Source organism: Lagenorhynchus albirostris, chromosome 12 (genome assembly GCF_949774975.1).
Source record: "Lagenorhynchus albirostris chromosome 12, mLagAlb1.1, whole genome shotgun sequence".
NCBI classification, from domain to species: Eukaryota; Metazoa; Chordata; class Mammalia; order Artiodactyla; family Delphinidae; genus Lagenorhynchus; species Lagenorhynchus albirostris.
The window spans coordinates 82,726,421-82,749,384 of NC_083106.1; the positions used below are offsets into that span (position 1 = coordinate 82,726,421).

The window sequence follows — 22,964 nt, forward strand, 5'->3', positions numbered from 1 at the left end:
AGGAGACAGAACTATTCTACATCGTAAGCACTACCTAGTTTTGCTACTCAGGCAAAGTATGTGAAGCCACAAGAGTACAAGCATGCAAGCAAGGGGATTTTATTTCCACCTCCAAGTGACTTTTCAGAGTACACATGATGAGCTCGATATACTAGGTGACCATTCTTTAAGGCATACATTGGTCCTATACTTCCCTGAACTTGTAAAAGAGAAGACCACGGTCCCTAGGCAAGTACTAGAGGCATGTATGTATGGATGTATAAGTATGTATATATTTCTATATGTGTATATAAACAGAATTCATCAGTAAAAATACATGTGACATCTGGGACTTCCCTGGTGGCGCAGTGGTTAAGAATCGCCTGCCAATGCAGGGGACATGGGTTCGAGTCCTGGTCGGGAAGATCCCACATGCCGCAGAGCAACCAAGCCCGTGCTCCGCAACTACTGCGCCTGTGCTCTAGAGCCCATGAGCCACAACTGCTGAGCCCACGTGCCACAACTAATGAAGCCCACAGGCCCTAAAGCCTGTGCTCCACAACAAGAGAAGCCACCGCAAGGAGAAGCCCACACACCTCAATGAAGAGTAGCCCCCACTCACCGCCACTAGAGAAAAGCCCGCGTGCAGCAATGAAGACCCAACAACGAAGACCCAACACAGCCAAAATAAATAAATAAATAAACAAATTTATTTTTAAAAACCTCACGTGATTAAAAAAATAATACATGTGACATCAATCCTATCTATCCATCCATCCATCCATCCACCCAATTATCCACCTGCCTACCTACCTACCTATCCATTCATCTATACCTATCTGTATTTTTCCACATGAAGCGTTCAAGTTAATAACTTGTTGAGTTCTAAAATTTTACTCTTATGGAGATAATTTTTAACACAACCCATTTTCTTTACCTGTAGATATTAATACCTCAGAGTTACAAAGCCCTTTGCTTTGCAAACATCTCACATACAGTATCTCATCTACTTTTTCTCAAAACCTCCAGAGGTGCTAAGATGAGGCTACCGATTTCATTTGCAAATAGCAAGCCAAGACTTGAGTGAGATCACACGACTTTTCCGAAGGACACACAACCAGAAGAAGGTGCCCCTGGCACCAGAATCTAGGGCAGAGGATTTCAAATCAAAGGCTCAGCAGGGAGTAAGGCCTCCAGAAAGGAGGTTAAGTTTTTAAACAGTTGTACCTGGGATGCAAATTTCACCCTTGCCTCAGGTAACTGGACGGCTCCCCAGCAGAGCTTCAACCTGGGGCAGGGATGCCCACTTGCAGGTTGTGGTGGGGACTGAAGTTAATTTGTGACAGTGCCCAGCTGAGTGCTTGGTCCTCTGTGGAAGCTGAATGCCCTGAGGCTGCTCCTTATTCTACAAAATCACGCACTTGATTTCTGTCTGCAAGTCAGCACGGGCACGGACACATCGGCTGTCCAATCACTGACTGCGTGATTTCTATGCGACTCACAGTCCGAGACCATCTCTCCTGTTTCACTGAGTGTTTCTGTTTCTCTCCATTATCAGATGACCTGCATTCACAGAATGCAGACTCATTTAAATACTACTGTGCAAAACACTGAATTTAGGAAGGAAAAATTTTCTGCCAACAGCTGATATTATTCATTCTTAACAAATTTGTAAAAATTGACCTATGGTTTACTTAATCCATGTAATTATTCTCATATAAATTACCATGAATAAACAAGAACTAAATATGGATATTATTAAGATTAAGTAAACAGAGTCGAATGTCTAAAATTAGGGGAAAATAAAATTCATTAAAAATTAAATTCATAAGACAGTCTTGGTTTTATATATATATATATATATATATATATTTACTTAATTCTGAAATATTTCAATTTTGAAAGAAATAAGGCTCAGTGAAGCCAAATATCACCAAATACTGATATGCACATAAATATATATTATGAAACATATGTATTTGTGTGTAATCAGTATTTATGTATATATATATATAGAATAACATGTATGTATATATATGAATGTACATACACACAATAATAGAAATAAGGGTCTGTGTAGCCAAATAATCATCAGTTTAATTACGGATTTGGTAAGTAAGCATATTAGACAGCATTTGGTTTTCAGATGTTTTTAAAACGTGCTTTTTGTTTTTCTGATAATCAAATACGTTTACTTCACTAAGAAGCGTTCTTATTGTACAAGCTACTTCTCCATCCACAAGCAAAAATGTTCCTTAGGACTTTTTTTTAAGAATCAGGCTTATTTGTGAGCAACTGTAAGAAGATGGAAAGAAAACATAAGCACAACAAAACTTCAAGGCTCTTAACTGAACAGCATCCCTGCCAACGTTGGGCTCTCCAGCGGCTCCGGCTTGTATTTTGTTCTGAACCCCGCGATGTTTGTTCACGCAGGAAGCTCTCTCGACTGCCAGGATGAATGACAACAGTCTCCGAAAATGACAATGACTTGCACTCGTAAAACACCAAGTGACACTTAACTGTGCTCGAAATATTCATACAGCATACTCCGTGAATAATTCAATGATATGTGGGAGAAGAGGGGCTATTTGGGGAAATGTGTCCCATATAATGTTTTGCAAGCAGCTAATTTTCTCTGATACGATAACCCCTGTCTTTTTTTTTTTTTTGGTGTCTTAATGTCAAAATGCAGTGAGAAATTTGATACCTACATGACACAGCTTTATCATTTCCCACCTACTAAAGTTCTAAAGAATTTAATTTTAAAATGTACGGTATTTTGAAATGTCTTATGTGCTATGTAACACAGATTTGTGCCAATCATAATACATAGTTTAACTCTTATAGATAAGCCTGCGTAGCAGATTTTCTTCACGCCTTTCCCTCATTGGACAAGGAATCCATTCATTTAAATAGCAGGATCCAAGCAGGATCCATAAACCCCAACCCTAGGAACAAAACTCTTTAGCACCGACTTATAAAAATTAGCTTTCTAGCAAAGCCTGTTTTCCTTCAGGCATTTTTTTTTTCAGAGATTTTACTGATTTGATTGTATGGCAGAAGATTAAATTCTCACACAGCGATCATTAGCAAAAAATAAACAGAGCAAGTACTAAAGCTGGCTTTTGCACCTACTGAATGCTGCAAGTGTCTGTACTCATTTGATATGCATCTTGCAAAGCTCGGCTGTTCCCAGAAGGCCACTCCGTGAAGACTGAGCGAGCAGCGTCTGCTAGCGGTGCCTGCAAGTCACAAAAACAGAGAGCTTTACGACAGGGAGGCTGCGAGGAGACACAGAACTGGGAGGCGGGCTGAAAACCTGGGTTTGTACATTTTCTCGCTTTTAACAAACAGGCATGTGCAATGGTTACTTTGATCATTTTTTACAATGCATATTAGTCACACGGAGAAACCACTGCATCATCAAGATTTTCCAGGTCTCTTCGTTGTCTCCACTTAGGAAGCCCTTTACTAAAATTGTTTTATCAACTGCTTATTGGACAGATTGATTTTTGGATATAGGACAAAGCATGGTGAGGAACACAGCATGCTGCTCTTGGTGGGTGGTCAACTTTGGAGGGTCATCCTACATTACCTGTGGCATTCAGTGGGCACTGATTGAAGGCCAAGTCTCCTGCTGGAGTCCTTTTCCACACCGTCGACATCAGGTAATCCTCTGGGCATATTTCATAAGGTGCTGCAATTCAGAACAGAGGGACTTGAATGCCGGTGGTGTTTATTTTTTAAATGTTGGCAATAAGCAATCCTGAAACGCACCTCAGTGACTACAGAGAGTTTTCATTTCTTAAAAGTGTACTGTTTACTGAAATGTCAGAGATGTCTTCAGAAATAAAACGCCACTAGCTTTCATTTCATTATCTACAAAATCCTCACAGAAATGTACTTTCTTTGGAAAGGGCTTACCGTGCAGGCTTTTTAAAAAGGTCATTTGGATTTGCCTATAAATTGAACATTATATTCAAGCATATACATAAAAATCTTTCCAGTATTCACCTATATTCATAAAGTGTGGGGATGTCATACAATAAAGTGATTTCTAATAAACTGAAAGCCATATCAGAATTGTTAACTGTAGGTGATACGAGTAAATAAAGGGAAAAAATACGTAACTTTTCATTTCTTCATATAAGTATGATGCCAATCATACTACATTATATAAAAATTAACAAATCTTACCTTTTAGCCTTATGCTTTTCAAAAGCTCCATTTGATTACTGAGGTGAGAAAGTTAAAGGGAATTGCAAGAATAATAGATGCACACCAGAAATATGTTCATGGAAAGCCAAAGAATTCATGAAAGAAGAAGGTCTGTCTGGGCTTCCCTGGTGGTGCAGTGGTGGAGAGTCCGCCTGCCGATGCAGGGGACACGGGTTCATGCCCCGGTCTGGGAAGATCCCACATGCCGTGGAGCGGCTGGGCCCGTGAGCCATGGGCGCTGAGCCTGCGCGTCCAGAGCCTGTGCTCCGCAACGGGAGAGGCCACAGCAGTGAGAGGCCCGCGTACCGCAAAAAAAAAAAAAAAAAAAAAAGTCTGTCTATGTTGCATCAAACCTGAAGGAACACATTAGTCCTTTCTCCAGACAGAACTTCTGTTGTGCTTTCACACAGAACTGCCATTTATATGTTCTGATATTTGTCCTCACAACTTGCCCGGGATAAGTTGGGTCCTCTCATCTCTGTATCTTGCACTTAAAGGTGTGCCTGGCACACAGAAGTTGTTCAAAGTTGAGTGAATACATGAATGACTCTATGGCTATAGAAATACCTTTAGTAAGTAAACAAGGACCTACAAAATAACAAGTATCTAATATATACAGGAGTGTGATGTCCAGGGAGCAATTTCTTCCTTTGGGGACAACATACTATTTAACCCATGCTAGTTTAATTCTACTGAAACTAATTCTACTTCAGAATGTATGACCTCATTAGGACCCATTACAGTTGTTAGCAGGTGAAGCATGCAGCTTGAGACATTGCCATCTTGAAATAATATTCACTTTATGATTACCTGAAATAAGATGAGTGGTTGAAACTCGTGGGCATTCAGAACTGAGAGTGGCACTGAAGATCACCTAATCCACTTCCTTCTTCTTTACCAATGGGGGCACCAGGGCCCCCAAAGAAGAGGCTTGTCTAAGGCAATGGAGCTGGTGGAGGTATCAGCAGAACTGGATTCTAGAACCCTGACTCCTGCGCACTCTCTTCGCTACGTTCACCAGGCCCGTCTTCATAAATATCCCCTCCTCACCCACCAGTGATCTCCTACTGGCCAAACCCAACACGCTCACCTCGGTCATCACTCACTAAACCTTCCCTGCAGTACTTTTTTTTTTTTTTTTTTTTTGCGGTGCACCGGCCTCTCACTGTTGTGGCCTCCCCCGTTGCAGAGCACAGACTCTGGACACGCAGGCTCAGTGACCATGGCTCACGGGCCCAGCTGCTCCGCGGCATGTGGGATCCTCCCGGACCGGGGCACGAACCCACGTCCCCTGCATCAGCAGGCGGACTCCCAACCACTGCGCCACCAGGGAAGCCCCCTGCAGTACTTTTTATATTGACTTCCCCCTCCTCCTTGGAAATCCTTTCTTTAGGGTCTTAGAAATCTCTTCTCTCTCAGGCCTCCACCAAGCACTTGGACCATTCTTTCTCCCTATCTCATTCCCTGCATCCTTTGCAGAATCATCCACCCCTTACATTTTCCTTATGTTAATTGCTTTCCTTAGATAATTTCAAACCTTTAATAACAGTAATAGCATTGAGCCCTTATTAGCAGTCTTACATGAATGGGCTCATTTAATTTTCCCCAACAACTTTATAAGTCAGACACTATTAGCCCCATTTATCAAAAGGGAAAACAGGCAGGCACAGAGTGGTGAATTGATATGTTTTTTCGGATTCCAAATATATAAAATTTTAATTTATATTAAAAGCCAGGGTGTAAAGTGCTACAATTCTCCAGCAACTTCCTTCTTTTATGCCACATCAAAAAAGTAATCTCCAAAATGAAGAGTAATCCCATAACTTGCTGCATAAAATTTTCCATGGTTCTCCAGTTATCTGACAGGATAAAGAGGCCTGTGCTCGCTGTGATGAAATGGTCCTTCCAGCAAGCCTTAACCTCGCTCTCCAATTATGATTCACATTTATTGTCCCATGGACCAGCCACACAAAACTAACTGTCATCCTCCAGATACCCCATACCAATTTACATTTCCCTAACTTTGCAAAAGCTATATCCTCTACTTAAAATACTCTCTCCCCTCCTTGTTTTTCTGTTTGTTTGCTTGTTGTTAGTAATATTCCTGTATATCATTAAAACACATCTTAACTGGTGTATTCTCTGGGGAACCTCCCTTGGTACCTCAGTCATTGAATATACAAGTATTATATCTCTTCTCACAATGGATGGAAAACATCTGGTTACAGTGTGAACCTCCTCAATTCCTAAATTTTGCCCTTTAGGAGACCAATTATGTTTTACTTTATTTCTCTTTAATCTGCTGTAAGGAACTGCTAAGCTGTCTAGCACATAGTAGGTGTTCAGAACATGCTTGTGGAGTACATCAGTTCTACTGAGGAAACAATATAATAGATTAGCCCATCCAGTAGAACTTTCTGCCGTGACGGAAGTGGGAATTTCACTGTCCAATACGGTGGCGTCTAGTCAATGTGGCAATCGAGCACTTGAAATGTGGCAAGCAAGACTGAGAACTGAGTTTTAAAGATATCTATTTGAATTAATGTAAGTTGAAATTTTAAAAGCTACCCCACTGGACAACAATAGAACAGATGATAATTGTGTTTCTGTAAATGTCAACCAAAACTATCACAGAATATGAAAAGGAAACTTATAATACATGTTAAAACTCACAAAATGCATCATGCATAGTTTATTCCATAGTTGAATTCTATAAAATTAATTAATCTGATATAATTCTATAGAATTAATTAATTAATTAACCTGATGTTACTATGACACTTGAGTATTCTTTTTGTTTATCTATATCCAACTTCTGCTCATGGTTTCCCTCATTAACTTTTCCTTTGTAATCTTTCACTTCACTTGTACTTTTTTTCTGTTTTCAAACAATTTCTTCAGTTCCATTGATGTTGAAGTACATTTTGTAAAACTTGTTGCTATAGTTATCGGGTTTTTTTTTTTTTTTTCTGATTCAGGCTTGACATAAGCCAATGAAGGAGAAATTTGCACCCGGAGGTCTTCATTTCCATGTATGTTTTCAGAAAGCTTTCTACACGTATTGTTCTGGGTTTTTTTGTTATCCATTCATCTGTTTTTGTGGGGGTTTTTGGAATTCTTTTCTTTTGTTTTGAATTTTATTTTATTTATTTTTTTATACAGCAGGTTCTTATTAGTTATCCATTTTATACATATTAGTGTATACATGGCGATCCCAGTCTCCAAATTCATCACCCCCCCCCACCTTGGACACGTATTGTTATTCCCACAAGAGCACCCTGCCCCCGCCGACCTTAGGGTTAGAAAACCTGGTAATTGCAACCGTTCACCACTAGATGGCACGGGTGAGCCAACAGGGTGAGCTGTTTACCGGGCCCACACCTGGAACTGATGAGGTTCAAAATCACGGCAGGATACGGGTGATCGCTCCACTGTTATTTAAAGGTATACCACGTGGGGGAGGGTTCTTCTTTCCATGTAAGTACAACGCTGAGCCATGAAAGGAGCGTCAGCTACAAGGCGCCTCAGTCTGGCCCCTTCCTCAGCTCCCCCCGTCCACTCTCACTGCCTCCCGGGGGCTTCTCCAACTCCAGGAGGACCCTCACCCCACAGCCTGTGCACCTGTTCTTTCTGCCCAGGACACGCCTCCCCCTTCCCTCCCTAAAACCTCCTCGTGGCTCCTGTCTGCTGCCCTCAAGCTCTTCTGGAATCCCGCGTTCTCACCCCATCCCTTCCTCTGCCCGGCTGTTCTCCAAGACACCCCTCACCGTCCACTGCTACACGGTGTCCTCCCTTATTTATTAGTAGTAGTAGTATTAGCCTCCTGCTAGAATGTGAGCGCCATGAAGACGGGGCTTTTTCTGTTTTGTTTCGTTCTTAACGGCACATAGCACTTATAGGTCCTAGTAAATGATAGTGGGAACTATAGACACACATGTACTTTTAACCAAAAACTACCAAATACGTTCAGAAGATCTATTTTTCCAGTACGCCAGTGCTTAAGATGACAGAGAATGAGGATGATTTTGCAAAGTACTGAGGACTGTGTGTGTGTGTGTGTGTGTGTGTGCGTGTGAGAAATAGGCCAGCAGTAGGTAGTCATTTTCATTTAAGAGCAGTAAGACAGAGAAGTTAGCTACAATAGGTTTCCTAAAAATTAGCCAAAATGGGTTTCCATGGTACTGGATATTTACAAAAGTTGACCTTGTAGGGCTGTGCCTGACTTGGTAAGCGTCCAGGAGACCCTGTTCAGAAGCCCCTGATATGAACTGCATACATCCTAACTGGTCAAGGAAGAAGCTGATTCAACAGTTATTTTTCCAACCACACCACTCAAGTAAGTATTAGTTCCCATTTACCTGGTGACAATCAATGTGAGGTACTTTAACCAGACCAAAAAAAAAAAAAAAAAAAATCACAGTAATTGTTTTAAACCTAGAGAAGTCAGCAAACTTTGTTTTCTCCTCTAAATGCATGAAACTCTGGATTCGTCATGCTTCTTGTAGATAGAAACTCAGTACACAAATGATAAGAAGGGAAGATGACAGAGGAATCAGAGGTTCAAAGTTGCAAATCGGTTCAGGATTTTCAGGTTTTTAGAAGGAATGTCAAATCCTGCAGCTGCTTTAAATATTTCATCAAAGGTGATTTGGCATCTTTGAAGATTAAATCTTAAAAAAAAATTAGTTCAGAAAATAGGTCTATTTCTGCTCATATCCAAAGCAAAAGAGTCTAGATATTAAACTGACAATTTATTTTCTTCCATCTCAGGTTTATGAAGTCCCCAGGGGTGAGAAACTTCCTGGGGTCTTCTCAGTGGCAGGAATGGAACTCATTCATCCTACAAATACTTGGGCTCCTATCATGTGCCAGTCGCCTTGGGAAGTAGTGCACAAAAAAGGACTAGACAGAGCCTCTCAACTCCAAGATGTCGAGGGCCACAGAAGTAGAGACATTACAGGGCCGTCAGCCTTCCACTATGATCCGAGGAGTCCCAGTTGCTCTAGGGGTACTTTAGGGGCGAGCAGACCAGCAGAGGATTTCCAGAAGGATGTCCAAGTTGAGATATGAAGGACAAGGGGGGAGTCAACCAACAAGGATGGGCAACTGTGCCACACTTGGCAAGACCCGGGGCAAGGAGAGCCTGGTCCATCCAAGGCATTGGGAACATCTCCCCTGGGAGAGCTGGGCTGGACAGAGGTGGGTCACTGCAGGAGGAGGAGGGGGTGAGGGTGACGATGTAAACTAGGGGTGTGAACTTAAGGGCGAGGGAAATAGATGCCATGTTTTGAATGCTGTCCCGGCAGTTTGGAGAGTGGGTTGCAGGCGAGTGAGATGGACGTCAAGGAGGCCTGTGACGATCGAAAGGGTGTAACTGGGGAAGAAGGGCTGTGGAGTCACAGGAAGTGGCTGCAGGAAGTGGGTGGATTCCAAATGTGTTTAGGAGGAGGGATGGGCTCAGCTCCAGGGCAGGTGTAGGAGGTGAGGACGAGAGACGGAGTAAAGATGAAACTCAGGTATCCAGGGAGAGAGTCTGGTGTGCTCTACCCTGAGTGACAGCACACGGGGAGGATATGGCTTGGGAGAGAAGATGCTGAAAACAGTTCTGAGCGTGAGCTATCTGAGCGCATCCTGGTATCAAAACGCTGGCTGGTGTATGGCACGAAAGTGCAGGAGAGAAGCAAAAGCTAGAGATAGAGATTTGTGTTAATGTTGTTTTTGGGTTTTTTTCTGTTTAATGCTACCTGCGTGCACTTTGTAAATTAGAAAATGTATAATTAGCTCAGGCCATGCTGCTGTGCTCAAAATAAAAACGTATTATTGTGTAGCAATATGAAGCACTTGTTTTTTTATGCCTCAGCAAAATGGAACCACGACTTTGTTCATCAGCTGAAAGATCCCACTGTTTGCTCTCACTAGTACAAAGATATAAAAACCCATCTGTAAGATACAACTGTAGTTGAAGGCACAAGTATGCAGTTAGCGTGCACCCTTAAAACAAGGTGGCAATTACCTAGTGATTAGCTGTTAATCTGTCTATTCAAACTGATTTTCTGTCTCTTAAAAATAGCAAAAATTATACAGGGCTTAAATTAATTTGATGTGGAAAATTAGTTTTCACCACTTATGCTAGAATTTCAGCATTAAAGAGAAATTGATTCCAAACTGTAGAGGTGCAGGCAGAAAAAGAAAAGAAAAAAATATGCACGATGCATGACCCCGTATTTCAAATTTCACTTGCTGCCAATTCATTAATTCTTATGTTTTGGGAACCCCCTGTGCTGGGGGGGACAGAGGTAAATAAGACAGATTCAGCCTCTGTGCTCACACAGTGTACAGCTCTAATTCAGCAGTGGAGCTTACACATGTGAAGACTTCATGCAGCTACTAATAAGGCTGAAGGGAAAAAGAGGGGTGTTCATCAGATGTGTTTCGTAATAGCCTTCCTTCTATAGAGAAGGATCGTTATCAGTATCAAGTTGCTACACCGTTACAACAGCAATATTTACACATACTATGAACTAGGCAATCTTCTAAGCGCATTAAATATTTTCATTCAAATAATTGTCATAACCTTTAAAGTGGATGCAGTTATTGTCATCCCTGTAAACATGGGCAAAACAAGGCAGAGAGAGATCCCTCAGTGAGGGGGTGGTGGACCTCAGTCCATCAAACAGCTCTCTCGGCCCATTTTCAGAGAATGTTACACCATCTCTAAGCATTTGTTGCACTAAAATAAGTACATAAGTATTTTGCAAAAATTTGTTTCTAAGTCTGGAAGTCAGCAAACCACGAACTTTGAATTCCCTAGCGAACAGTGTGCATTTCAGGTTGCCTGTTTGAGCACTTGGTCTGACAATGTGTTATACATAACACACACCCCAAAATTCTGAATTAGTATTTTTTAAATTCCATATTTCAACTTAGACAAGGTCGCCCTACTTCCAACTTGTCAGCAAAGTTAAATAATAATTTAAAAATAGCTAACTTTAACTGTGGGGAATAACTCTTAAGTAACTATCGTTGCATGAGACAAAGTTTTACACTGGAGCACCCGTGAGGTTTGTGCTGTGCTTACTTGCCTTTTTACATCATTTTAGGGACTGCTGAGGAAAACAGCGCTCCACAGCCTTCCCCAGGTCACGGCGGATGGAACAGATGATAACATTTGGAGGCACATTAGGGTGATGGGCAAGGCTACTTCAGGCTCAAGGCCATGAGCCACGGCCTCCTGTCTTGTGAGCTGCCTTAAGGCCTTAAGAATCCCTCTTTGGGGGCTTCCCTGGTGGCGCAGTGGTTGAGAGTCTGCCTGCTGAGGCAGGGGACACGGGTTCGTGCCCCGGTCCAGGAAGATCCCACATGCCGTGGAGCTGCTGGGCCCGTGAGCCATGACCGCTGAGCTTGTGCGTCTGGAGCCTGTGCTCCGCAACGGGAGAGGCCACAACAGTGAGAGGCCCGAGTACCGCAAAAAAAAAAAAAAAAAAAAAGAATCCCTATTTGGGCAAACCTGGGACCCATGCTAGGCCGACAAAATGGCTCCGAGGCCACTTTGAGGAACTCTGGCCTAAAAGAATAAGCTGGGCTGAGATTTGGGGAAACTGAGTAACTTGCTATACAGAAACTTACAAATTTTTTACCCCCAACATCTCGATGATTTATTTCTAAAGAAGGAAGGATCGTGCCACAAATTCTAACTACAAAATAAAAATAGTAGATGTGCTAAAAATGTCTATTCAAATTCTAAGTAAGTAATCTAACAGCATTTTGAAAGAGTAAAGTAAGATTATAAAATGTATTACTATCATAGTCATTTTGAAGTGTATTCACATGCTTTTGCACAGACGATTTCATTAGTCCAGTTATAGATTTTATGATATGGAATAAATACATTGAAAAGAGCATATATCTAAGGACCTGCTACAGTCAATGCAGAGTAGGGGATTTGGAAGGTGAAAATATATAGCTCATTTGCAATAAGCTGGAATTCTAGCTAAGAGGTATATAAATATATATATGTAATAAAATATAATAGCAATATATAATAAGGGAAGCACAAAGCAAGTTTATAAGGGTTCAAAAAAGAAAGAGCACCCATGCAATTGTGGAAGAAAGAATGCTTAAGTGAGAAGACAACTTCTAATGGCTTGGGCTCCCAAGATGCTATTTCAGTAGGTGAAGATGAGGGCCCAGGACACTAGGGGAGTCCAGGTGAATAGGAGGGCAAGCAACAGAGAAAGGACAGACTACGTGCCTCTCGATCCAGGAACCAGAGACTGTGTCTGCTTGGTTGCTTTACACACAAAGATTTGCCGTATGTACAAGTGAGCCACTGATGAGGACACTCCTGTACCCAGGATCTCAGTATGCACGGAATCGGGCAGGGAACCAGAGCCACGAAGTTTTTTAATGAGCGAGTCACAAGACTAAGGCCATGGATAGGGGAGAATCATCAGATAAGAACCTATGTGGAAGAGGTTAGATAATGGGGTTGATGTCATAATATGGGTAATGGACATAGGAGACCTGCACTGCACTTTAATCACTCTAATCTAAAGTATTCTATCACTGCATCCTTGAAACAATCCCCTGGGCATGTATCATTATCTCATTTAACGTATGAGGACAGAGGCCCAAGCCAACCTTGGTTTGACCACACTCCCCAGACTCTTTCCGCTGGAAGGCAGTGTCCGGGGGAGGAGAAAGCAGGGCCCCAGGAGGAAAGACTTGACCCAGGTGGACTCCCCCACTAGGAAAGAGGTTGGAAAGAAGGAGGGAGAACTTCAGACAGAAAATCTCCCCTGGGGGCATATGGGTCTCATTTGATACCCCAGCTGGAAAGGTCTGTTAGGTGGCAGTTCTCACACAGGTGACAGCTGGAGAGAGAGAGAAAGCAACCAAAGCGCCAGGGGCAGGATCTCAGGGCCATTCACATGTCAGGATGTGTGAGGGGAGGAAACTAAGTGGGAATGAGAAATGTCAAGGGCTAACGTTCAGGTTTAGTGTCTTGGGAGACCTTCAACCCAAAAAGGAGTTTACTAATTGCATTAATGTTCATTTTATTCATTAAAAATCATTAAGTGGTTCTTAAAATATGCTTATTTTTACTGTCAAAACAATGTGGACTGAAAGGAAGAAATAAAAAAGGTAAAACGTGCTGATTAAATTTTCTGTTTCCATTTGCGAATGATCGGCGTGTTGCCAAATATTTCTAAACGGGTCAAGGTAGAGTAATATAGGATTACAACAAACTGCTTGCTAAGTTTTTGCTGTGCAGAAGCTGTGACAGTTTTCTCCCAGCTTCATCTGATGAGCAATCTGATAAGTCAAATGATGATAATAATTATTTCCATAGCAACAGGTTTGAATAGCAGGCCTAGAGTACTCTCTGGCATATATACTGATTATGTCAGAGCCCAGCGGTTCTCCCTTAATTCTGCCTCTAACACTGAATCGATTTGCTGTAGAATCTCGGACAGGCGCAGGTCAGGAAACCCCAACTTTTCGGGAGGATGGGAAGCTTCCCTGGAGATTGCTTAAACACCAGGTGGCCTCTCTCCCTATGGGGTATCTTCACGTTCTACTTTATTTCCCTACTTTTTAGAATGTATCTGAGGTGACTTAGGAAGAAAAAAATAGGGCATTGCAGAGGAGAACAGTCAGTCCCTAGTGCCAGTCCAGTACTGCCACCACTGGACTCAGCGGTCGGTTTCAGGTGAACGGCTGGTATGAACTGTGTGGGTGTGACATTACTTGCCATGTCCAGAAATGTGCAGTGAAACACTTGCCTTAACCTTTTGAAACTGAACAGGTAATAATATAGCTCCTTACGGGGTATACACATAACATCCGACAGCAAAAATAATAGCAATTCTAATGAAATAGGAGCTTTTTTAAAGTACTAGTAGTGATTAGTCTTGTGGTCTGGAATCAAAGAGGTAAAGCAGGTCCCAACTTGTATGTGAATATTTCAAAAGAGACTAGTATGCTGTTTTTTTTAAAAAATAAATTTATTTATTTATTTATGGCTGTGCTGCGTCTTTGTTGCTGTGCGCGGGCTTTCTCTAGTTGTGCTGAGCGGGGGCTACTCTTTGTGGTGGTAGACGGGCATCTCATTGCAGTGGCTTCTCTTTGTTGCAGACCACGGGCTCTAGGAGCTTGGGCTTCAGTAGTTGTGGCACGCGGGCTCAGCAGTTGTGGCTCGCGGACTCTAGAGCGCAGGCTCAGCAGCCATGGCTCACGGGCTTAGTTGCTCCGCGGCATGTGGGTTCTTCCCGGACCAGGGCTCGAACCCGTGTCCCCTGCATTGGCAGGCGGATTCTTAACCACTGCGCCACCAGGGATGCCCAGTATGCTTTTTTTTCTCTTTAAAATATGTAAATTTTACACTTACATATTTGGGTTTCCAAGAATGATTACATTTAACCCTAAAATACGGTGGTCCACACAATTTAGAAGTCTTTTTTTTTTTTTTTTTTTTTGCGGTATGAGGGCCTCTCACTGTTGTGGCCTCTCCCGTTGCGGAGCACAGGCTCCGGACGCGCAGGCTTAGCGGCCATGGCTCACGGGCCCAGCCGCTCCGCGGCATGTGGGATCCTCCCGGACCGAGGCACGAACCCGTATCCCCTGCATCGGCAGGCGGACTCTCAACCACTGCGCCACCAGGGAAGCCAGAAGTCTAACTTTTTAACTTGTCTCTAACAGAGACAAAAAATATATATTGATAGTGATTAATTAATTCCCCACTCCTCCAACTGGGAGCTGAGAACTTTAAGTCGATGTGAGCTCAGACCCCATCCTCCGCCCTGACACCCAGCCTGGATATTATCCACCTGTGTGTGTGTATAGTAGCTCAGAGCCTTGGGGGACGGAGCAGTGAAAGCACACTCCTGCTACAGAAGATCTGTGTCCTGGTGGGGCAGAGCCTCACATCAGACAGGTCCCAGTGACACCCCTCCAGCTCCCCACAAAACAGGAGTACTAGTGCTGTACAACTGAGCAGCTCTGCCTAAACCACCCTACTTTGTCTACAGCGGCTAGTTAATTGCCCTATTTTTCTGTTTTATTTTGGTTGAAACAAGAGTTGGGTAGGGAGACTTGAAATGCATTATCTGTATTTTCATTATGAACTGATTCCAGAAACAATCCCTCCTTATTTATGTGTGAAGAAGTGTGAATAAGACAAAATTCTGCAGCCTTATTCAGATGATACCTCAACTTTCAACAGTGGAGCTGAGATGGAGAACTGTTTTCCACTCTTTGTGAGTTTTATCACTAATATTTATTTAGTTAGTTAGTTACTTACTTACTTACTTATACTCGAGGCTGGTGCAACCCAGGAGGTAATCTGCAGCATCATCACCATCATCTGGGAGCTTGTTAGAAATGCAGATCTCCAGGCCTGGGCCAGACCTACTGAATCAGAACCTTGCAGCAGAGGACATTGGATCCTGAATCTCTGTCTTAACAAGCCCTCTGTGGGCATCCCTGGTGGTTCAGTGGTTAAGGCTCCATGCTCCCAATGCAGGGGTCCTGGGTTTGATCCCTAGTCGGGGAACTAGATTCTACATGCCGCAATTGAGAGCTGGTGCAGCCAAATAAATAAATAAAATAAATATTAAAAAATAATAAAAAATGAAACAAGCACTCTGGGTAATGCTTTTGTACTCTAAAGTTTGAGGTGCATGTATCTTTTTTAGTTATAGATTTGTCTGGAAATATGACCAGGAGTGGGGTTGCTGAATCATATGGTAGTTCTATTTTTAGTTTTTTGAGGAACCTCCATACTGTTCTCCATAGTGGCTGCATCAACTTACATTCCCACCAGCAGTGTAAGAGGGTTCCCTTTTCTCTACACCCTCTCCAGCATTTGTTGTTTGTAGACTTTTCAATGATGGCCATTCTGACTGGTGTGAGGTGATACCTCATGGTAGTTTTGGTTTGCATTTCTCTAATAATTAGCGATGTTGAGCATATTTTCATGTGCCTATTGGCCATCTGTATGTCTTCTTTGGAGAAATGTTTATTTAGGTCTTCTGCCCATTTTTCAATTGGGTTGTATTTTTTTGTTGTTGTTATTGAGTTGTATGAGCTGTTTGAATATTTTGGAAATTAAGCCCTTGTTTGTCTCATCATTTACAAATATTTTCTCCCAGTCTGCAGGGTGTCTTTTTGTTTTGTTTATGGTTTGCTATGAAAAAGCTTGTAAGTTTGATTAGGTCCCATTTGTTTATTTTTGCTTTTATTTCTATTGCCTTGGGAGACAGACCTAAGAATACACTGGTATGACTTATATCAGAGAATGTTTTGCCTATGTTGTCTTCTAGGAGTTTTATGGTGTGACGTCTTATATTTAAGTCTTTAAGCCATTTTGCGTTTATTTTTGTGTATGGTGTGAGGGTGTGTTCTAACTTCACTGATTTACATTCAGCTGTCCAGCTTTCCTAAGACCACTTGCTGAAGAGATTGTCTTTTCTCCATTGTGTATTCTTGCCTCCTTCATTGTAGATTAATTGACTGTAGGTGTGCAGGTTTATTTCTGGACTCTCTATTCTGTTCCATTGATCCATATGTCTGTTTTTGTGCCAATACCATACTATTTTGATTATAGTAGCTTTGTAGTATTGTCTGACATCTGGGAGGGTTATGCCTCCTGCTTTGTTCTTTTTCCTCAGGATTGCTTTGGCAAGTGTGGGTCTTTTACGGTCCCATATGAATTTTAGTATTATTTGTTCTAGTTCTGTGAAAAACGTCATGGGTAATTTGATAGGGATTGCATTAAATCTGTAGATTGCTTTGGGTAGTATGGCCATTTTACCAATATTAATTATTCCAATCCAAGAGCATGGGATATCTTTCCATTTCTTTGAATCATCTTCAATTTCCTTTATTAATGTTTTATGGTTTTCAGCATATAAGTCACCTCCTTGGTCAGTTTTATTCCTAAGTATTTTTTTTTTTTGATGGAATTTTAAAAGGGATTCGTCCACTAAAGTCTGAGAAGCACAGCTTGGGCAATGTCGAGAGGCACTCAGAGAACGTAGGAGCCCAAAGAAAGCAAGCATGGTGATGCTTTCTTCCTACTGAAGGAAAATTACTCAGAAATGAAATGAACAGCTCTCTTGATCTTCAAAGAAGACATAATTCTGTTGGGGAGCAATCTTGCAGAGACAGTCACTCCAGAGGGCTGGGGGGCTGTTGAGAGCTTATAGTCGGGCACATTACAGGGGGCCAAATTCCAACACAAATGCATTGCAATGTGGAAGACAAGTCTGAGCCCACAGCATCACTGCTGACTTCCCTTGGGATGAATATCTAGAGTTCAGTATCCCAGTAATTGCTCCATCTCTGGTCTAAGTTGCTGTCACCATGCACATTTATGGTATGGAACCCTTACTTCAAAGTTTTTCTCAGAACATTTAACCTGCAGGCTTCACTTACCACTTGCAGACAAAGCAATGGTGACTCCAAAAAGGACATTTTATGTATAAATTAATTGTAACGTCTCCCTGTGAATGGAAGGTTCCAATTTAGCAACTAATGACTAAAGAGTCATACATCCTATAATTGGGCTCTGGAAAGAGCAAGCCCTTCCCTGGGAGCAGAGCAGGGAGGCCCTGGGAAGCCTGGGCTAATGTAGGCCAATCACCAGTAACTCTGCTTTCTGAATGATATTAACCAGGGGAATATTGGGGGAAAAAAACAACCAAACGAAAGATTAAAAATAGTATTTTTTCACATTGTAGCAACATAACATAATTAGGGGAGCTATTAACTTTCTACTATTTTAACCCTCAAAGCCTTGGTGTACAATAAGATTGAGATCAATGAAATCATTATTTGGTGAGGTTGACCAATTTAAAAATTGGGCAACTTAATTATCTCCCTTGTAGCTACTTTATTCTTTAACTAGCAGTATTTTTAAAAAGTAATAATATAATTTTTTAATCTCTCTAATTATCTTTTCTTATGAAGATAAGGGCATCATTGATGTCCTTTTTAATACTTTCATTTTATCTATTTACCAGGAAAGAAATATCCTAATCTTGATGGGAAAACATTTTTTATTTTCCATTTTTAGTAGATGCCATAACAGCTTTTGATTAAACCCAGATGACTAATCATTATTTTTATTAATTATCCAGACAAAGATGTGCATATATTACATTTCTCCTTCCTGACAACTGAGGGTCTCTTGGAAAACCTGATTAATTTGTTTTGTATTCAAATTAAGTGAAGCATACAAATAAATACTAGTTTGTTTGCTTCCAGCAAGAGGAAGAAAAATTAAGAGAGAACAGTACTAAAAATAATACTAGAAAAAAACATTGTTTCCAAAGAGACATTTGTTCAGGCTTTATCACTGACAAAACGAGAAAAAATGCCTTAGCAACTGTTAAGATAATTTGAAAGTTTTCTCAATTTATATTGTCAATGTGTAAATTTGGAGCAATCTAATGGCAGAAATTAGGAAACCTATGCTCTAATCATAAAGGAATATATATTAACTACAGAGAAACAATTGTGCGGAGTTGAAAAGCCAATACATAAATCAAGTCCAGCGTGGAAAACTGAGTTATTTATAAATCCCGCTTTCTTGATAAAATAATCTGGGGATGACATGGCTGTGCATTGAAAAGTTAAAGGATAAATATTAAAAGTAAAAAACCTCCCTTATTTTGATAAAATTTCTATACTCTACAGAGGCAGAAAGCATTGTTGAAATTAATAGTCACATATAATTTTTAATGGATAATGTGATTTGTATGAAGGTGCAAGATTAGGATATATTTTCAAAAGCTTCGTACATATATTTATTTTTTTACCCCCGTATAAGCCCTAATTTGTGAATTGTTTAGCTGATTCAATAATTCATTTTAATTCAAAAATGTTATTTACATACTTGAGGGGATTTCAAATCATATTTTTGAAAAGAGAAAAATGAAAATGTTACGGTTAATACCAAAAGTATATATATATATTATATAATCTAAAAAGTGTTTACAGCTTTATATGATAATTTTTCAATCTCCCTGAAAGCACAAAAGCCAGCGAATAAACCTAGCAAATAAGGTATAATATCTTTTTTGTAAATAGATATGTAAAATGTTTTCCAAACAGCAGGTGGCAATCTTTATAAAGCTGATTGCAGGCACCACCATCTTACCTCTATATATGCAGACAAAAGTCAGTTTTAAAGGACCAGTTAAGAACCTTGGCACGCTCAGACTAGTTCAGATAACTTCAGATATTAAAAGGGTCTTATTTAGTCATGCCTACTGTTCCAGTGAAATTTCTCCCTGGGCAAAAGAAATGGTTTTTTTTTAACGCTTCTTAATTCTTATGCAGCACAGCAGAAATTTCATGATGCTAATCTGTATAGGTATCCTTCTAAACAGAGTCCTGAATGCTGGTTACTTCTTATCATTCTGGATTCATATGGCCTTAAGAATTAACAAAACTAATTTTAGATCTTTTTTAAGAACTAAGAAAATACTACTGATATACTGTTACCCTTAGAGTCCAGTTTCTGTTGCTATTAGTGTTGAACCATGAAAAGTCTTTAGAATTCTAAATATGGAGAAATAAAAAGTTTTGATCCCTGGATAGCTCTTAGAATTCCTTGTTTTTTCTAAATCCCAGCGGTCATGTTACATAGAAACAGAAATCCATAGTTTCCTGAACTGAAAATGAATCTCAAACAGCTGAAGTCACCACACCCACTAGGACCAGATAGCCCAAGGATCTGTGAGCTTGCCCACAAGAGTTACTAGTGGCAACAAGGGCTCTAACTGGGTCTTCAAATTCTCTAAGTTCAGAACTTGATACCCAGCTATGAAGTTTTTAAATTCCATGCTATTAGCTTTTCCAGCATGTTTATAAAATTTTGCCAATGGTATCCTTCTAAAATCTGAATTTTCATTTATTTATTGAGTCTTGAGTGTGTCAATAGTATTTTATGAAATGTACACACACTTAGGAAGGAGTCTTTGTTCTAAATGAGCTTTTAAAATATATGACCTATAATATAATATGATTTATACTCTGGGCAATTTCTGACCACCTCTTTTTTCTATGCTCATATGTAAAATCCTCCAATGTTGCAATACTTCCGTTTTTTCACTATGAATTAAGGCGTGATGCTGTTATTTTAAAGTGAGTTCCTCACAGGAATTTCCTTTTACAGTGGGAATGGGGCAAGGGCTAGTAACTGGGGTGTCCAAGGTCACACATCAGGATGGATTAACAGCAGAATTTACAAGTTTCTGAGTTTCAACCTCGTATCTTTACTTCCTGACCAATCTACCTCACACTGATGTCTCTATATTTCTAGTAAAATAATCTAAGGCAGGGGCTTCCCTGGTGGCGCAGTGGTTGAGAGCCCGCCTGCCAATGCAGGGGACACGGGTTCGTGCCCTGGTCCGGGAATATCCCACATGCCGCGGAGCGGCTGAGCCCGTGAGCCATGGCCGCTGAGCCTGCGCGTCCGGAGCCTGTGCTCCACAACGGGAGAGGTCACAACAGTGAGAGGCCCGCGTACCGCAAAAAAAAAAAAAAATAATAATAATCTAAGGCAACTTGTTTTGTGTTCTCAGTAAACAAATATTTCATAAAGAGAATGAAAAAAAACAGTACCCGAACCTAATTTCAAAAATTTCTAGCCTTGTTATTGTTCAGTATGCCTACTTTGGTGTTATTACACTTTTCAATGTCATTTTTCAGCAAATAATTTAAAAATGTATAGAAGACACAGTCTATGACACGTAAACAGACAAAACGTCATACATTATGGAAAGGAGTAAATTGCCACTTATTATTAGCAATACTTCCATTGAGGAAATACGGGCTTTAACCAATGACAATGTTTTCAATCCTTTTTTTTCCCCCAGGTACCAAAGTGTTTCCCTGGGGACGATCTGAGCTCACTCACCAGGACATCGCTGCTCGCTGCACCTTCTCACTTCCTCGCCTGTCCCTTCACACGGCTGCCCGGTCACCGCCACACCCTGGCAGGTCCTCATTCGCCTCTCCCAGCCGCCGTCACAGGACTTGGAGCATCCGCTCCAATGACCCCACTGATTCCACTGACCATTGGCTGAAAGAAATACGTCAAGGTCAGTGGCAGTCATCCAGTGCACACTGCTTTAGGGATTTGAAAATCTGAGGCCCATGGCTGTCTGTTCAATTTTTATTAATCTACCACCATGAATAAAATGGACACAAATATTTAACTTGCTGGTCAAATTTAGAGCGTTGTGATGAACAGAAGTTTCTGTAAGTTTGTCAGAAGCTGCAAATGGACATTGACCTTTACTTGTAAAGAACACGAGCTCCGTGCTAGACTTCATCAATTTAATCAAAATTTCATCTAATCTCATTAATTTCATCTAATTTAAGAATCTGTTGAATTTTGTTGCTTTATTCATGCAACATACAGTAGGATGAGCTCTGGTACAACTGGCTTCATTGACTAGAAATGTATAATTACCTGACGATGCCACGACCGTCTGGCACGATTCTGTCACATTATCTAAAGGGCAGGCATCCTTCGAAAGCAGGCATCAGGCCTCACCTGTGCACTCGGGGTTGTAGCACTCTCTGCTTTCCGCCCAGGGCCCTCTGCATTCGGAGCCCCCGTGGGCGGCTGCAGTACACTGCCGGCTCCTCTGCTGGGTCCCATTCGAGCAGGTCACGGAGCATCGGCTCCAGAAGCTCCACTCCTGCCACTGTCCATCAACTGCCAAAGCAGAAGCAGAGACAGTGTGAGGAGGTCTTCTAGGAGAGAAGGCTGTACACGGAGTACACTCGTGCCTTTACTGCACTGTAGAGATAATGCATTTTTTACAAATTCAAGTTCTGTGGTGGCCTGCCTGGAGCAAGCCTACAGGTGTCATTTCCCAACAGCATTTGTTCACTTTGAGTTTTTGCGTCACATTTTGGTAATTCTGACAATAACTCGAACTTTTTCTTGCTTATTATATTTGTTACGGTGATCTGTGATCAGTGACCTTTGATGTTAATATTGTCATTGCCTTGGGGAACCAGACACGTACGAGACAGGGAACTTAAGAGAGAAATGCTGTGTGTGTTCTGACTGCCCCACCCATTGGCTGTTCTCCTATGTCTTTCCCTCTCCTCAGGCCTCCCTGACACAACAATAACGAAATGAGGCCAATTAATAACCGTACAATGGCTTCTAAGCGTTCATGGGAAATGAAGAGTCACGCGTCTCTCACTTTAAATCAAAAACCAGAAATGGTTAAGCTTTAGCGAGGAAGGCATGTTGAAAGCTGAGATAGCCCCAAAGCTGGGTTTCTTGTGCCAAACAGGCAGCCAAGTTGTGAAAGCAAAGGACAAGTTCTTGAAGGAAATTAAAAGCGCTGCTCCAATGAACACACGAATGAAGAAAGTGAAACAGCGTTATTGCTAATATGAAGAAAATGTAGTGATAAGATAATTCATGAAGGTGGCTACTCTAAACAACAGATTTTCAGTGCAGACAAAACAGCCTTCTATTGGAAAAGGACACCACCTATAGGACTTTCATAGCTAGAGAGAAGTCAATGCCTGGCTTCAAAGCTTCAAAGGACAGGCTGACTCTCCTTTTAGGGGTTAATGCAACTGGTGACTTTAAGTTGAAGCCAATGCTCATTTATCATCTGAAAATCCAAGGGCCTTTAACATTATGCTGAATCTCCTTTGCCTCTGCTTTATAAATGGAACAACAAAGAAGCAGGCATGACGCACATCTGTGTACAACATGGTTTACT

At 41.2% G+C, this 22,964-nt stretch overlaps 1 protein-coding gene across 1 annotated transcript in view; it reads right to left on the reverse strand.

Moving 5' to 3' along the window:
• ADGRB3 (adhesion G protein-coupled receptor B3) overlaps positions 1 to 22,964 on the reverse strand; it is a 791,667-nt gene that overhangs the window by 432,129 nt on the left and 336,574 nt on the right. Inside the window, exons 5-8 of the mRNA XM_060167396.1 lie at positions 21,767 to 21,931; positions 21,125 to 21,289; positions 3,575 to 3,676; positions 3,115 to 3,221 (exon numbers count right to left, since the gene is read on the reverse strand). Coding sequence (XP_060023379.1) covers positions 3,115 to 3,221; positions 3,575 to 3,676; positions 21,125 to 21,289; positions 21,767 to 21,931 — 539 coding nt within the window. The remainder of the gene's footprint in view (positions 1 to 3,114; positions 3,222 to 3,574; positions 3,677 to 21,124; positions 21,290 to 21,766; positions 21,932 to 22,964) is intronic.